This window comes from Spodoptera frugiperda, chromosome 25 (genome assembly GCF_023101765.2).
Source record: "Spodoptera frugiperda isolate SF20-4 chromosome 25, AGI-APGP_CSIRO_Sfru_2.0, whole genome shotgun sequence".
Lineage (NCBI taxonomy): Eukaryota > Metazoa > Arthropoda > Insecta > Lepidoptera > Noctuidae > Spodoptera > Spodoptera frugiperda.
Window position 1 is genome coordinate 13315640 of NC_064236.1, and position 16824 is coordinate 13332463.

Below are 16824 nucleotides of genomic sequence, written 5' to 3' on the forward strand. Positions count from 1 at the left end.
GACGAAGGTCTCCTCGGGTAATTCGGTGACAGTAACGGGCTTGTCTTCTTTTTCTTCAGGAGCTTCTTCCTCAGTGACCGTAACAGTCGTGATAGGAGCTTCGTCATCTTTCTCAATGGTTGTGATTTCGGTGACTTCTTGTTTCGGCCCCATGGGCTTTTTAATAACGCGTTTAGTGGTTTTAACCTTTTGAATGTCTCCAGTTTCAGTGCGTATTTGTGTAACCTGAACAGTCTCGGGTTGTTCCTCGACTGGTTTAGCTTTTTCGTGTTTGTGTAAGTCTTCAAGAGGTGTGGTGGTTTCATCAGTGAAATCCTCTGTTTTGTGTACAGTTACAATGGGTTGTGTGTCATCTGTTTGTTCTGTGGTGATTTCTGTTGTTTCGACTTTCGGACCTACCTTCTTTTTGATGACGCGTTTAGTGATTTTCTTTTGTTTGGGCTTACCATCAGGAGCAGTGGATTCCTCGACGGTGGTTTCTTCGGGCAGTTCAACGATTTCGACGGGCTTCGTTTCTTCTGTTTCTTCGGGAGTCTTTTCCTCGGTTACTGTGACCGTCGTTATCGGAGCTTCGTCATCTTTCTCGATGGTTGTGATTTCGGTGACTTCTTGTTTCGGTCCCTTCTGTTTTTTGATGACGCGTTTGGTGGTTTTGACCTTTTTGACGTCTCCGGTTTCAGTGCGTATTTGTGTAACCTGAACAGTCTCGGGTTGTTCCTCGACTAATTCAGCTTTGTCAGGTGTGTGTAAGTGTTCAAGAGGTGTGGTGGTTTCGTCAGTGTATTCGTGTGTGGTGTGTACTGTGATTATTGGTTGTGTGTCGTCAGTGTGTTCTGTGGTGATGTGTGTGGTTTCTACTCTCGGACCTACCTTCTTTTTGATAACACGTTTGGTTACTTTCTTTTGTACTTTCTTACCGTCTGGCGTCGTTGTCTCCTCGACGAAGGTCTCCTCGGGTAATTCGGTGACAGTAACGGGCTTGTCTTCGATTTCTTCAGGAGTTTCTTCCTCAGTGACCGTAACAGTCGTGATAGGAGCTTCGTCATCTTTCTCGATGGTTGTGATTTCGGTGACTTCTTGTTTCGGCCCCTTGGGTTTTTTAATAACGCGTTTGGTGGTTTTGACCTTTTTGACATCTCCGGTTTCAGTGCGTATTTGTGTAACCTGAACAGTCTCGGGTTGTTCCTCGATTGGTTCGGCTTTGTCTGGTTTGTGTAAGTCTTCAAGGGGTGTGGTGGTTTCGTCAGTGAATTCCTCTGTTTTGTGTACAGTGACAATGGGTTGTGAGTCGTCTGTTTGTTCTGTGGTGATTTCTGTTGTTTCGACTTTCGGACCTACCTTCTTTTTGATGACGCGTTTAGTGATTTTCTTTTGTTTGGGCTTACCATCAGGAGCAGTGGATTCCTCGACGGTGGTTTCTTCGGGCAGTTCAACGATTTCGACGGGCTTCGTTTCTTCTGTTTCTTCGGGAGTCTTTTCCTCGGTTACTGTGACCGTCGTTATCGGAGCTTCGTCATCTTTCTCGATGGTTGTGATTTCGGTGACTTCTTGTTTCGGTCCCTTCTGTTTTTTGATGACGCGTTTGGTGGTTTTAACCTTTTTGACGTCTCCGGTTTCAGTGCGTATTTGTGTAACCTGAACAGTCTCGGGTTGTTCCTCGACTGGTTCGGCTTTGTCAGGTGTGTGTAAGTGTTCAAGAGGTGTGGTGGTTTCGTCAGTGAATTCCTCTGTTTTGTGTACTGTGATTATGGGTTGTGTGTCGTCAGTGTGTTCTGTGGTGATGTGTGTGGTTTCTACTTTCGGACCTACCTTCTTTTTGATAACACGTTTGGTTACTTTCTTTTGTACTTTCTTACCGTCTGGCGTCGTTGTCTCCTCGACGAAGGTCTCCTCGGGTAATTCGGTGACAGTAACGGGCTTGTCTTCTTTTTCTTCAGGAGTTTCTTCCTCAGTGACCGTAACAGTCGTGATAGGAGCTTCGTCATCTTTCTCGATGGTTGTGATTTCGGTGACTTCTTGTTTCGGCCCCTTGGGTTTTTTAATAACGCGTTTGGTGGTTTTGACCTTTTTGACGTCTCCGGTTTCAGTGCGTATTTGCGTTACCTGAACAGTCTCGGGTTGTTCCTCGACTGGTTCGGCTTTGTCTGGTTTGTGTAAGTCTTCAAGAGGTGTGGTGGTTTCATCAGTGAATTCCTCTGTTTTGTGTACAGTGACAATGGGTTGTGAGTCGTCTGTTTGTTCTGTGGTGATTTCTGTTGTTTCGACTTTCGGACCTACCTTCTTTTTGATGACGCGTTTAGTGATTTTCTTTTGTTTGGGCTTACCATCAGGAGCAGTGGATTCCTCGACGGTGGTTTCTTCGGGAAATTCAACGATTTCGACGGGTTTCGTTTTTTCTGTTTCTTCGGGAGTCTGTTCCTCGGTTACTGTGACCGTCGTTATCGGAGCTTCGTCATCTTTCTCGATGGTTGTGATTTCGGTAACTTCTTGTTTCGGTCCCTTTTGTTTTTTGATAACGCGTTTGGTAGTTTTAACCTTTTTGACGTCTCCGTTTTCAGTGCGTATTTGTGTAACCTGAATAGTCTCGGGTTGTTCCTCTACTAATTCAGCTTTGTCAGGCGTGTGTAAGTGTTCAAGAGGTGTGGTGGTTTCGTCAGTGTATTCGTGTGTGGTGTGTACTGTGATTATTGGTTGTGTGTCGTCAGTGTGTTCTGTGGTGATGTGTGTGGTTTCTACTTTCGGACCTACCTTCTTTTTGATAACACGTTTGGTTACTTTCTTTTGTACTTTCTTACCGTCTGGCGTCGTTGTCTCCTCGACGAAGGTCTCCTCGGGTAATTCGGTGACAGTAACGGGCTTGTCTTCTTTTTCTTCAGGAGTTTCTTCCTCAGTGACCGTAACAGTCGTGATAGGAGCTTCGTCATCTTTCTCGATGGTTGTGATTTCGGTGACTTCTTGTTTCGGTCCCTTCTGTTTTTTGATGACGCGTTTGGTGGTTTTGACCTTTTTGACGTCTCCGGTTTCAGTGCGTATTTGTGTAACCTGAACAGTCTCGGGTTGTTCCTCGACTGGTTCGGCTTTGTCTGGTTTGTGTAAGTCTTCAAGAGGTGTGGTGGTTTCGTCAGTGAATTCCTCTGTTTTGTGTACAGTGACAATGGGTTGTGAGTCATCAGTTTGTTCTGTGGTGATTTCTGTTGTTTCGACTTTCGGACCTACCTTCTTTTTGATGACGCGTTTAGTGATTTTCTTTTGTTTGGGCTTACCATCAGGAGCAGTGGATTCCTCGACGGTGGTTTCTTCGGGCAGTTCAACGATTTCGACGGGCTTCGTTTCTTCTGTTTCTTCGGGAGTCTTTTCCTCGGTTACTGTGACCGTCGTTATCGGAGCTTCGTCATCTTTCTCGATGGTTGTGATTTCGGTGACTTCTTGTTTCGGTCCCTTCTGTTTTTTGATGACGCGTTTGGTGGTTTTGACCTTTTTGACGTCTCCGGTTTCAGTGCGTATTTGTGTAACCTGAACAGTCTCGGGTTGTTCCTCGACTGGTTCGGCTTTGTCAGGTGTGTGTAAGTGTTCAAGAGGTGTGGTGGTTTCGTCAATGTATTCGTGTGTGGTGTGTACTGTGATAATGGGTTGTGTGTCGTCAGTGTGTTCTGTGGTGATGTGTGTGGTTTCTACTTTCGGACCTACCTTCTTTTTGATAACACGTTTGGTTACTTTCTTTTGTACTTTCTTACCGTCCGGCGTCGTGGACTCTTCGACGGAGGTCTCCTCGGGTAACTCGATGACGTTAACGGGCTTGTCTTCTTTTTCTTCAGGAGCTTCTTCCTCAGTGACCGTAACAGTCGTGATAGGAGCTTCGTCATCTTTCTCGATGGTTGTGATTTCGGTGACTTCTTGTTTCGGTCCCTTCTGTTTTTTGATGACGCGTTTGGTGGTTTTGACCTTTTTGACGTCTCCGGTTTCAGTGCGTATTTGTGTTACCTGAACAGTCTCGGGTTGTTCCTCGACTGGTTCGGCTTTGTCTGGTTTGTGTAAGTGTTCAAGAGGTGTGGTGGTTTCGTCAGTGAATTCCTCTGTTTTGTGTACAGTGACAATGGGTTGTGAGTCGTCAGTGTGTTCTGTGGTGATGTCGTGGTTTCTACTTTCGGACCTACCTTCTTTTTGATGACACGTTTGGTTACTTTCTTTTGTACTTTCTTACCGTCAGGCGTCGTGGACTCCTCGACGAAGGTCTCCTCGGGTAATTCGGTGACAGTAACGGGCTTGTCTTCTTTTTCTTCAGGAGCTTCTTCCTCAGTTACTGTGACCGTCGTTATCGGAGCTTCGTCATCTTTCTCGATGGTTGTGATTTCGGTGACTTCTTGTTTCGGTCCCTTCTGTTTTTTGATGACGCGTTTGGTGGTTTTAACCTTTTTGACGTCTCCGGTTTCAGTGCGTATTTGTGTAACCTGAACAGTCTCGGGTTGTTCCTCGACTGGTTCGGCTTTGTCAGGTGTGTGTAAGTGTTCAAGAGGTGTGGTGGTTTCGTCAGTGAATTCCTCTGTTTTGTGTACAGTGACAATGGGTTGTGTGTCGTCAGTGTGTTCTGTGGTGATGTGTGTGGTTTCTACTTTCGGACCTACCTTCTTTTTGATAACACGTTTGGTTACTTTCTTTTGTACTTTCTTACCGTCTGGCGTCGTTGTCTCCTCGACGAAGGTCTCCTCGGGTAATTCGGTGACAGTAACGGGCTTGTCTTCTTTTTCTTCAGGAGTTTCTTCCTCAGTGACCGTAACAGTCGTGATAGGAGCTTCGTCATCTTTCTCGATGGTTGTGATTTCGGTGACTTCTTGTTTCGGTCCCTTCTGTTTTTTGATGACGCGTTTGGTGGTTTTGACCTTTTTGACGTCTCCAGTTTCAGTGCGCACTTGTGTGACCTGAACAGTCTCGGGTTGTTCCTCGACTGGTTCGGCTTTGTCTGGTTTGTGTAAGTCTTCAAGAGGTGTGGTGGTTTCGTCAGTGAATTCCTCTGTTTTGTGTACAGTGACAATGGGTTGTGAGTCGTCTGTTTGTTCTGTGGTGATTTCTGTTGTTTCGACTTTCGGACCTACCTTCTTTTTGATGACGCGTTTAGTGATTTTCTTTTGTTTGGGCTTACCATCAGGAGCAGTGGATTCCTCGACGGTGGTTTCTTCGGGCAGTTCAACGATTTCGACGGGCTTCGTTTCTTCTGTTTCTTCGGGAGTCTTTTCCTCGGTTACTGTGACCGTCGTTATCGGAGCTTCGTCATCTTTCTCGATGGTTGTGATTTCGGTAACTTCTTGTTTCGGTCCCTTCTGTTTTTTGATGACGCGTTTGGTGGTTTTGACCTTTTTGACGTCTCCGGTTTCAGTGCGTATTTGTGTGACCTGAACAGTCTCGGGTTGTTCCTCGACTGGTTCGGCTTTGTCAGGTGTGTGTAAGTGTTCAAGAGGTGTGGTGGTTTCGTCAGTGAATTCCTCTGTTTTGTGTACAGTGACAATGGGTTGTGTGTCGTCAGTGTGTTCTGTGGTGATGTGTGTGGTTTCTACTTTCGGACCTACCTTCTTTTTGATAACACGTTTGGTTACTTTCTTTTGTACTTTCTTACCGTCTGGCGTCGTTGTCTCCTCGACGAAGGTCTCCTCGGGTAATTCGGTGACAGTAACGGGCTTGTCTTCTTTTTCTTCAGGAGTTTCTTCCTCAGTGACTGTAACAGTCGTGATAGGAGCTTCGTCATCTTTCTCGATGGTTGTGATTTCGGTGACTTCTTGTTTCGGTCCCTTCTGTTTTTTGATGACGCGTTTGGTGGTTTTGACCTTTTTGACGTCTCCGGTTTCAGTGCGTATTTGTGTGACCTGAACAGTCTCGGGTTGTTCCTCGACTGGTTCGGCTTTGTCTGGTTTGTGTAAGTGTTCAAGAGGTGTGGTGGTTTCGTCAGTGAATTCCTCTGTTTTGTGTACAGTGACAATGGGTTGTGAGTCGTCTGTTTGTTCTGTGGTGATTTCTGTTGTTTCGACTTTCGGACCTACCTTCTTTTTGATGACGCGTTTAGTGATTTTCTTTTGTTTGGGCTTACCATCAGGAGCAGTGGATTCCTCGACGGTGGTTTCTTCGGGCAGTTCAACGATTTCGACGGGCTTCGTTTCTTCTGTTTCTTCGGGAGTCTTTTCCTCGGTTACTGTGACCGTCGTTATCGGAGCTTCGTCATCTTTCTCGATGGTTGTGATTTCGGTGACTTCTTGTTTCGGTCCCTTCTGTTTTTTGATGACGCGTTTGGTGGTCTTAACCTTTTTGACGTCTCCGGTTTCAGTGCGTATTTGTGTAACCTGAACAGTCTCGGGTTGTTCCTCGACTGGTTCGGCTTTGTCTGGTTTGTGTAAGTGTTCAAGAGGTGTGGTGGTTTCGTCAGTGAATTCCTCTGTTTTGTGTACAGTGACAATGGGTTGTGAGTCGTCTGTTTGTTCTGTGGTGATTTCTGTTGTTTCGACTTTCGGACCTACCTTCTTTTTGATGACGCGTTTAGTGATTTTCTTTTGTTTGGGCTTACCATCAGGAGCAGTGGATTCCTCGACGGTGGTTTCTTCAGGCAGTTCAACGATTTCGACGGGCTTCGTTTCTTCTGTTTCTTCGGGAGTCTTTTCCTCGGTTACTGTGACCGTCGTTATCGGAGCTTCGTCATCTTTCTCGATGGTTGTGATTTCGGTGACTTCTTGTTTCGGTCCCTTCTGTTTTTTGATGACGCGTTTGGTGGTTTTGACCTTTTTGACGTCTCCGGTTTCAGTGCGTATTTGTGTGACCTGAACAGTCTCGGGTTGTTCCTCGACTGGTTCGGCTTTGTCTGGTTTGTGTAAGTGTTCAAGAGGTGTGGTGGTTTCGTCAGTGAATTCCTCTGTTTTGTGTACAGTGACAATGGGTTGTGAGTCGTCTGTTTGTTCTGTGGTGATTTCTGTTGTTTCGACTTTCGGACCTACCTTCTTTTTGATGACGCGTTTAGTGATTTTCTTTTGTTTGGGCTTACCATCAGGAGCAGTGGATTCCTCGACGGTGGTTTCTTCAGGCAGTTCAACGATTTCGACGGGCTTCGTTTCTTCTGTTTCTTCGGGAGTCTTTTCCTCGGTTACTGTGACCGTCGTTATCGGAGCTTCGTCATCTTTCTCGATGGTTGTGATTTCGGTGACTTCTTGTTTCGGTCCCTTCTGTTTTTTGATGACGCGTTTGGTGGTTTTGACCTTTTTGACGTCTCCAGTTTCAGTGCGCACTTGTGTGACCTGAACAGTCTCGGGTTGTTCCTCGACTGGTTCGGCTTTGTCTGGTTTGTGTAAGTGTTCAAGAGGTGTGGTGGTTTCGTCAGTGAATTCCTCTGTTTTGTGTACAGTGACAATGGGTTGTGAGTCGTCTGTGTTCTGTGGTGATTTCTGTGTTTCGACTTTCGGTACCTTCTGACGTTTAGTGATTTTCTTTTGTTTGGGCTTACCATCAGGAGCAGTGGATTCCTCGACGTGGTTTCTTGATAACGACGTTTCGACGGGCTTACCGTCTGGCGTCTTCCTCGACGAAGGTCTTCTTCGGTGAGTAACGGGCTTTCTTCCTCAGGAGTTCCTCAGTGACCGTAACGTCGTATCGGAGCTTCGTCATCTTTCTCGATGGTTGTGATTTCGGTGACTTCTTGTTTCGGTCCCTTCTGTTTTTTGATGACGCGTTTGGTGGTTTTGACCTTTTTGACGTCTCCGGTTTCAGTGCGTATTTGTGTGACCTGAACAGTCTCGGGTTGTTCCTCGACTGGTTCGGCTTTGTCTGGTTTGTGTAAGTGTTCAAGAGGTGTGGTGGTTTCGTCAGTGAATTCCTCTGTTTTGTGTACAGTGACAATGGGTTGTGAGTCGTCTGTTTGTTCTGTGGTGATTTCTGTTGTTTCGACTTTCGGACCTACCTTCTTTTTGATGACGCGTTTAGTGATTTTCTTTTGTTTGGGCTTACCATCAGGAGCAGTGGATTCCTCGACGGTGGTTTCTTCAGGCAGTTCAACGATTTCGACGGGCTTCGTTTCTTCTGTTTCTTCGGGAGTCTTTTCCTCGGTTACTGTGACCGTCGTTATCGGAGCTTCGTCATCTTTCTCGATGGTTGTGATTTCGGTGACTTCTTGTTTCGGTCCCTTCTGTTTTTTGATGACGCGTTTGGTGGTTTTGACCTTTTTGACGTCTCCGGTTTCAGTGCGTATTTGTGTGACCTGAACAGTCTCGGGTTGTTCCTCGACTGGTTCGGCTTTGTCTGGTTTGTGTAAGTCTTCAAGAGGTGTGGTGGTTTCGTCAGTGAATTCCTCTGTTTTGTGTACAGTGACAATGGGTTGTGAGTCGTCTGTTTGTTCTGTGGTGATTTCTGTTGTTTCGACTTTCGGACCTACCTTCTTTTTGATGACGCGTTTAGTGATTTTCTTTTGTTTGGGCTTACCATCAGGAGCAGTGGATTCCTCGACGGTGGTTTCTTCAGGCAGTTCAACGATTTCGACGGGCTTCGTTTCTTCTGTTTCTTCGGGAGTCTTTTCCTCGGTTACTGTGACCGTCGTTATCGGAGCTTCGTCATCTTTCTCGATGGTTGTGATTTCGGTGACTTCTTGTTTCGGTCCCTTCTGTTTTTTGATGACGCGTTTGGTGGTTTTGACCTTTTTGACGTCTCCGGTTTCAGTGCGTATTTGTGTAACCTGAACAGTCTCGGGTTGTTCCTCGACTGGTTCGGCTTTGTCTGGTTTGTGTAAGTCTTCAAGAGGTGTGGTGGTTTCGTCAGTGAATTCCTCTGTTTTGTGTACAGTGACAATGGGTTGTGAGTCGTCTGTTTGTTCTGTGGTGATTTCTGTTGTTTCGACTTTCGGACCTACCTTCTTTTTGATGACGCGTTTAGTGATTTTCTTTTGTTTGGGCTTACCATCAGGAGCAGTGGATTCCTCGACGGTGGTTTCTTCAGGCAGTTCAACGATTTCGACGGGCTTCGTTTCTTCTGTTTCTTCGGGAGTCTTTTCCTCGGTTACTGTGACCGTCGTTATCGGAGCTTCGTCATCTTTCTCGATGGTTGTGATTTCGGTGACTTCTTGTTTCGGTCCCTTCTGTTTTTTGATGACGCGTTTGGTGGTTTTGACCTTTTTGACGTCTCCGGTTTCAGTGCGTATTTGTGTAACCTGAACAGTCTCGGGTTGTTCCTCGACTGGTTCGGCTTTGTCTGGTTTGTGTTCTGTTTTTGATGACGCGTTTGGTGGTTTTGACCTTTTTGACGTCTCCGGTTTCAGTGCGTACTTGTGTGACCTGAACAGTCTCGGGTTGTTCCTCGACTGGTTCGGCTTTGTCTGGTTTGTGTAAGTCTTCAAGAGGTGTGGTGGTTTCGTCAGTGAATTCCTCTGTTTTGTGTACAGTGACAATGGGTTGTGAGTCGTCTGTTTGTTCTGTGGTGATTTCTGTTGTTTCGACTTTCGGACCTACCTTCTTTTTGATGACGCGTTTAGTGATTTTCTTTTGTTTGGGCTTACCATCAGGAGCAGTGGATTCCTCGACGGTGGTTTCTTCAGGCAGTTCAACGATTTCGACGGGCTTCGTTTCTTCTGTTTCTTCGGGAGTCTTTTCCTCGGTTACTGTGACCGTCGTTATCGGAGCTTCGTCATCTTTCTCGATGGTTGTGATTTCGGTGACTTCTTGTTTCGGTCCCTTCTGTTTTTTGATGACGCGTTTGGTGGTTTTGACCTTTTTGACGTCTCCGGTTTCAGTGCGTATTTGTGTGACCTGAACAGTCTCGGGTTGTTCCTCGACTGGTTCGGCTTTGTCTGGTTTGTGTAAGTCTTCAAGAGGTGTGGTGGTTTCGTCAGTGAATTCCTCTGTTTTGTGTACAGTGACAATGGGTTGTGAGTCGTCTGTTTGTTCTGTGGTGATTTCTGTTGTTTCGACTTTCGGACCTACCTTCTTTTTGATGACGCGTTTAGTGATTTTCTTTTGTTTGGGCTTACCATCAGGAGCAGTGGATTCCTCGACGGTGGTTTCTTCGGGCAGTTCAACGATTTCGACGGGCTTCGTTTCTTCTGTTTCTTCGGGAGTCTTTTCCTCGGTTACTGTGACCGTCGTTATCGGAGCTTCGTCATCTTTCTCGATGGTTGTGATTTCGGTGACTTCTTGTTTCGGTCCCTTCTGTTTTTTGATGACGCGTTTGGTGGTTTTGACCTTTTTGACGTCTCCGGTTTCAGTGCGTATTTGTGTAACCTGAACAGTCTCGGGTTGTTCCTCGACTGGTTCGGCTTTGTCTGGTTTGTGTAAGTCTTCAAGAGGTGTGGTGGTTTCGTCAGTGAATTCCTCTGTTTTGTGTACAGTGACAATGGGTTGTGAGTCGTCTGTTTGTTCTGTGGTGATTTCTGTTGTTTCGACTTTCGGACCTACCTTCTTTTTGATGACGCGTTTAGTGATTTTCTTTTGTTTGGGCTTACCATCAGGAGCAGTGGATTCCTCGACGGTGGTTTCTTCAGGCAGTTCAACGATTTCGACGGGCTTCGTTTCTTCTGTTTCTTCGGGAGTCTTTTCCTCGGTTACTGTGACCGTCGTTATCGGAGCTTCGTCATCTTTCTCGATGGTTGTGATTTCGGTGACTTCTTGTTTCGGTCCCTTCTGTTTTTTGATGACGCGTTTGGTGGTTTTGACCTTTTTGACGTCTCCGGTTTCAGTGCGTATTTGTGTGACCTGAACAGTCTCGGGTTGTTCCTCGACTGGTTCGGCTTTGTCTGGTTTGTGTAAGTCTTCAAGAGGTGTGGTGGTTTCGTCAGTGAATTCCTCTGTTTTGTGTACAGTGACAATGGGTTGTGAGTCGTCTGTTTGTTCTGTGGTGATTTCTGTTGTTTCGACTTTCGGACCTACCTTCTTTTTGATGACGCGTTTAGTGATTTTCTTTTGTTTGGGCTTACCATCAGGAGCAGTGGATTCCTCGACGGTGGTTTCTTCAGGCAGTTCAACGATTTCGACGGGCTTCGTTTCTTCTGTTTCTTCGGGAGTCTTTTCCTCGGTTACTGTGACCGTCGTTATCGGAGCTTCGTCATCTTTCTCGATGGTTGTGATTTCGGTGACTTCTTGTTTCGGTCCCTTCTGTTTTTTGATGACGCGTTTGGTGGTTTTGACCTTTTTGACGTCTCCGGTTTCAGTGCGTATTTGTGTAACCTGAACAGTCTCGGGTTGTTCCTCGACTGGTTCGGCTTTGTCTGGTTTGTGTAAGTCTTCAAGAGGTGTGGTGGTTTCGTCAGTGAATTCCTCTGTTTTGTGTACAGTGACAATGGGTTGTGAGTCGTCTGTTTGTTCTGTGGTGATTTCTGTTGTTTCGACTTTCGGACCTACCTTCTTTTTGATGACGCGTTTAGTGATTTTCTTTTGTTTGGGCTTACCATCAGGAGCAGTGGATTCCTCGACGGTGGTTTCTTCAGGCAGTTCAACGATTTCGACGGGCTTCGTTTCTTCTGTTTCTTCGGGAGTCTTTTCCTCGGTTACTGTGACCGTCGTTATCGGAGCTTCGTCATCTTTCTCGATGGTTGTGATTTCGGTGACTTCTTGTTTCGGTCCCTTCTGTTTTTTGATGACGCGTTTGGTGGTTTTGACCTTTTTGACGTCTCCGGTTTCAGTGCGTATTTGTGTGACCTGAACAGTCTCGGGTTGTTCCTCGACTGGTTCGGCTTTGTCTGGTTTGTGTAAGTCTTCAAGAGGTGTGGTGGTTTCGTCAGTGAATTCCTCTGTTTTGTGTACAGTGACAATGGGTTGTGAGTCGTCTGTTTGTTCTGTGGTGATTTCTGTTGTTTCGACTTTCGGACCTACCTTCTTTTTGATGACGCGTTTAGTGATTTTCTTTTGTTTGGGCTTACCATCAGGAGCAGTGGATTCCTCGACGGTGGTTTCTTCAGGCAGTTCAACGATTTCGACGGGCTTCGTTTCTTCTGTTTCTTCGGGAGTCTTTTCCTCGGTTACTGTGACCGTCGTTATCGGAGCTTCGTCATCTTTCTCGATGGTTGTGATTTCGGTGACTTCTTGTTTCGGTCCCTTCTGTTTTTTGATGACGCGTTTGGTGGTTTTGACCTTTTTGACGTCTCCGGTTTCAGTGCGTATTTGTGTAACCTGAACAGTCTCGGGTTGTTCCTCGACTGGTTCGGCTTTGTCTGGTTTGTGTAAGTCTTCAAGAGGTGTGGTGGTTTCGTCAGTGAATTCCTCTGTTTTGTGTACAGTGACAATGGGTTGTGAGTCGTCTGTTTGTTCTGTGGTGATTTCTGTTGTTTCGACTTTCGGACCTACCTTCTTTTTGATGACGCGTTTAGTGATTTTCTTTTGTTTGGGCTTACCATCAGGAGCAGTGGATTCCTCGACGGTGGTTTCTTCAGGCAGTTCAACGATTTCGACGGGCTTCGTTTCTTCTGTTTCTTCGGGAGTCTTTTCCTCGGTTACTGTGACCGTCGTTATCGGAGCTTCGTCATCTTTCTCGATGGTTGTGATTTCGGTGACTTCTTGTTTCGGTCCCTTCTGTTTTTTGATGACGCGTTTGGTGGTTTTGACCTTTTTGACGTCTCCGGTTTCAGTGCGTATTTGTGTAACCTGAACAGTCTCGGGTTGTTCCTCGACTGGTTCGGCTTTGTCTGGTTTGTGTAAGTCTTCAAGAGGTGTGGTGGTTTCGTCAGTGAATTCCTCTGTTTTGTGTACAGTGACAATGGGTTGTGAGTCGTCTGTTTGTTCTGTGGTGATTTCTGTTGTTTCGACTTTCGGACCTACCTTCTTTTTGATGACGCGTTTAGTGATTTTCTTTTGTTTGGGCTTACCATCAGGAGCAGTGGATTCCTCGACGGTGGTTTCTTCGGGCAGTTCAACGATTTCGACGGGCTTCGTTTCTTCTGTTTCTTCGGGAGTCTTTTCCTCGGTTACTGTGACCGTCGTTATCGGAGCTTCGTCATCTTTCTCGATGGTTGTGATTTCGGTGACTTCTTGTTTCGGTCCCTTCTGTTTTTTGATGACGCGTTTGGTGGTTTTGACCTTTTTGACGTCTCCGGTTTCAGTGCGTATTTGTGTAACCTGAACAGTCTCGGGTTGTTCCTCGACTGGTTCGGCTTTGTCTGGTTTGTGTAAGTCTTCAAGAGGTGTGGTGGTTTCGTCAGTGAATTCCTCTGTTTTGTGTACAGTGACAATGGGTTGTGAGTCGTCTGTTTGTTCTGTGGTGATTTCTGTTGTTTCGACTTTCGGACCTACCTTCTTTTTGATGACGCGTTTAGTGATTTTCTTTTGTTTGGGCTTACCATCAGGAGCAGTGGATTCCTCGACGGTGGTTTCTTCAGGCAGTTCAACGATTTCGACGGGCTTCGTTTCTTCTGTTTCTTCGGGAGTCTTTTCCTCGGTTACTGTGACCGTCGTTATCGGAGCTTCGTCATCTTTCTCGATGGTTGTGATTTCGGTGACTTCTTGTTTCGGTCCCTTCTGTTTTTTGATGACGCGTTTGGTGGTTTTGACCTTTTTGACGTCTCCGGTTTCAGTGCGTATTTGTGTAACCTGAACAGTCTCGGGTTGTTCCTCGACTGGTTCGGCTTTGTCTGGTTTGTGTAAGTCTTCAAGAGGTGTGGTGGTTTCGTCAGTGAATTCCTCTGTTTTGTGTACAGTGACAATGGGTTGTGAGTCGTCTGTTTGTTCTGTGGTGATTTCTGTTGTTTCGACTTTCGGACCTACCTTCTTTTTGATGACGCGTTTAGTGATTTTCTTTTGTTTGGGCTTACCATCAGGAGCAGTGGATTCCTCGACGGTGGTTTCTTCAGGCAGTTCAACGATTTCGACGGGCTTCGTTTCTTCTGTTTCTTCGGGAGTCTTTTCCTCGGTTACTGTGACCGTCGTTATCGGAGCTTCGTCATCTTTCTCGATGGTTGTGATTTCGGTGACTTCTTGTTTCGGTCCCTTCTGTTTTTTGATGACGCGTTTGGTGGTTTTGACCTTTTTGACGTCTCCGGTTTCAGTGCGTATTTGTGTAACCTGAACAGTCTCGGGTTGTTCCTCGACTGGTTCGGCTTTGTCTGGTTTGTGTAAGTCTTCAAGAGGTGTGGTGGTTTCGTCAGTGAATTCCTCTGTTTTGTGTACAGTGACAATGGGTTGTGAGTCGTCTGTTTGTTCTGTGGTGATTTCTGTTGTTTCGACTTTCGGACCTACCTTCTTTTTGATGACGCGTTTAGTGATTTTCTTTTGTTTGGGCTTACCATCAGGAGCAGTGGATTCCTCGACGGTGGTTTCTTCAGGCAGTTCAACGATTTCGACGGGCTTCGTTTCTTCTGTTTCTTCGGGAGTCTTTTCCTCGGTTACTGTGACCGTCGTTATCGGAGCTTCGTCATCTTTCTCGATGGTTGTGATTTCGGTGACTTCTTGTTTCGGTCCCTTCTGTTTTTTGATGACGCGTTTGGTGGTTTTAACCTTTTTGACGTCTCCGGTTTCAGTGCGCACTTGTGTGACCTGAACAGTCTCGGGTTGTTCCTCGACTGGTTCGGCTTTGTCTGGTTTGTGTAAGTCTTCAAGAGGTGTGGTGGTTTCGTCAGTGAATTCCTCTGTTTTGTGTACAGTGACAATGGGTTGTGAGTCGTCTGTTTGTTCTGTGGTGATTTCTGTTGTTTCGACTTTCGGACCTACCTTCTTTTTGATGACGCGTTTAGTGATTTTCTTTTGTTTGGGCTTACCATCAGGAGCAGTGGATTCCTCGACGGTGGTTTCTTCAGGCAGTTCAACGATTTCGACGGGCTTCGTTTCTTCTGTTTCTTCGGGAGTCTTTTCCTCGGTTACTGTGACCGTCGTTATCGGAGCTTCGTCATCTTTCTCGATGGTTGTGATTTCGGTGACTTCTTGTTTCGGTCCCTTCTGTTTTTTGATGACGCGTTTGGTGGTCTTAACCTTTTTGACGTCTCCGGTTTCAGTGCGTATTTGTGTAACCTGAACAGTCTCGGGTTGTTCCTCGACTGGTTCGGCTTTGTCTGGTTTGTGTAAGTCTTCAAGAGGTGTGGTGGTTTCGTCAGTGAATTCCTCTGTTTTGTGTACAGTGACAATGGGTTGTGAGTCGTCTGTTTGTTCTGTGGTGATTTCTGTTGTTTCGACTTTCGGACCTACCTTCTTTTTGATGACGCGTTTAGTGATTTTCTTTTGTTTGGGCTTACCATCAGGAGCAGTGGATTCCTCGACGGTGGTTTCTTCGGGCAGTTCAACGATTTCGACGGGCTTCGTTTCTTCTGTTTCTTCGGGAGTCTTTTCCTCGGTTACTGTGACCGTCGTTATCGGAGCTTCGTCATCTTTCTCGATGGTTGTGATTTCGGTGACTTCTTGTTTCGGTCCCTTCTGTTTTTTGATGACGCGTTTGGTGGTTTTGACCTTTTTGACGTCTCCGGTTTCAGTGCGTATTTGTGTAACCTGAACAGTCTCGGGTTGTTCCTCGACTGGTTCGGCTTTGTCTGGTTTGTGTAAGTCTTCAAGAGGTGTGGTGGTTTCGTCAGTGAATTCCTCTGTTTTGTGTACAGTGACAATGGGTTGTGAGTCGTCTGTTTGTTCTGTGGTGATTTCTGTTGTTTCGACTTTCGGACCTACCTTCTTTTTGATGACGCGTTTAGTGATTTTCTTTTGTTTGGGCTTACCATCAGGAGCAGTGGATTCCTCGACGGTGGTTTCTTCAGGCAGTTCAACGATTTCGACGGGCTTCGTTTCTTCTGTTTCTTCGGGAGTCTTTTCCTCGGTTACTGTGACCGTCGTTATCGGAGCTTCGTCATCTTTCTCGATGGTTGTGATTTCGGTGACTTCTTGTTTCGGTCCCTTCTGTTTTTTGATGACGCGTTTGGTGGTTTTGACCTTTTTGACGTCTCCGGTTTCAGTGCGTATTTGTGTAACCTGAACAGTCTCGGGTTGTTCCTCGACTGGTTCGGCTTTGTCTGGTTTGTGTAAGTCTTCAAGAGGTGTGGTGGTTTCGTCAGTGAATTCCTCTGTTTTGTGTACAGTGACAATGGGTTGTGAGTCGTCTGTTTGTTCTGTGGTGATTTCTGTTGTTTCGACTTTCGGACCTACCTTCTTTTTGATGACGCGTTTAGTGATTTTCTTTTGTTTGGGCTTACCATCAGGAGCAGTGGATTCCTCGACGGTGGTTTCTTCAGGCAGTTCAACGATTTCGACGGGCTTCGTTTCTTCTGTTTCTTCGGGAGTCTTTTCCTCGGTTACTGTGACCGTCGTTATCGGAGCTTCGTCATCTTTCTCGATGGTTGTGATTTCGGTGACTTCTTGCTTGGTTCCTTTCTGTTTTTTGATGACGCGTTTGGTGGTTTTGACCTTTTTGACGTCTCCAGTTTCAGTGCGTATTTGTGTTACCTGAACAGTCTCGGGTTGTTCCTCGATTGGTTCGGCTTTGTCAGGTTTTTGTAAGCTTTCAAGTGGTGTCGTGGTTTCATCTATAAGTTCTTCGGTTTTGTGTACGGTTATAATGGGTTGTTTGTCATCTGTTTGTTCTGTGGTGATTTCTGTTGTTTCAACTTTAGGACCTACCTTCTTTTTGATGACGCGTTTAGTGATTTTCTTTTGTTTGGGCTTACCATCAGGAGCAGTGGATTCCTCGACGGTGGTTTCCTCAGGCAGTTCAACGATTTCGACGGGCTTCGTTTCTTCTGTTTCTTCGGGAGTCTTTTCCTCGGTTACTGTGACCGTCGTTATCGGAGCTTCGTCATCTTTCTCGATGGTTGTGATTTCGGTGACTTCTTGTTTCGGTCCCTTCTGTTTTTTGATGACGCGTTTGGTGGTTTTGACCTTTTTGACGTCTCCGGTTTCAGTGCGTATTTGTGTA

At 46.1% G+C, this 16824-nt stretch overlaps 1 protein-coding gene and 1 long non-coding RNA gene across 51 annotated transcripts in view; one reads left to right on the top strand and one right to left on the bottom strand.

Moving 5' to 3' along the window:
- The window catches only part of LOC118268179 (titin), a 98068-nt gene that overhangs the window by 17396 nt on the left and 63848 nt on the right, over window positions 1–16824 (bottom strand). For 3 of the 50 annotated variants that reach the window (XM_050704197.1, XM_050704204.1, XM_050704201.1), the window contains exons 38-44: window positions 16317–16525; window positions 14904–15374; window positions 10194–10664; window positions 7754–8185; window positions 6759–7268; window positions 5856–6287; window positions 3004–3042 (exon numbers count right to left, since the gene is read on the bottom strand). In XM_050704197.1, the coding sequence (XP_050560154.1) occupies window positions 3004–3042; window positions 5856–6287; window positions 6759–7268; window positions 7754–8185; window positions 10194–10664; window positions 14904–15374; window positions 16317–16525 (2564 nt within the window). Of the gene's footprint in view, window positions 1–395; window positions 1165–1334; window positions 1636–1805; window positions 3982–4409; window positions 4917–5387; window positions 5817–5855; window positions 7269–7753; window positions 8186–10193; window positions 10665–13019; window positions 13530–14903; window positions 15375–16316; window positions 16526–16824 lie in introns of all 50 variants that reach the window. The other 47 variants (XM_050704167.1, XM_050704176.1, XM_050704172.1 and 44 more) reach the window with 39 other exon arrangements.
- LOC126912378 (uncharacterized) lies at window positions 1081–6752 on the top strand. Its single transcript, XR_007707070.1, has 3 exons — window positions 1081–1229; window positions 3108–3578; window positions 4047–6752. It is a non-coding gene; the product is annotated as an uncharacterized LOC126912378 (long non-coding RNA).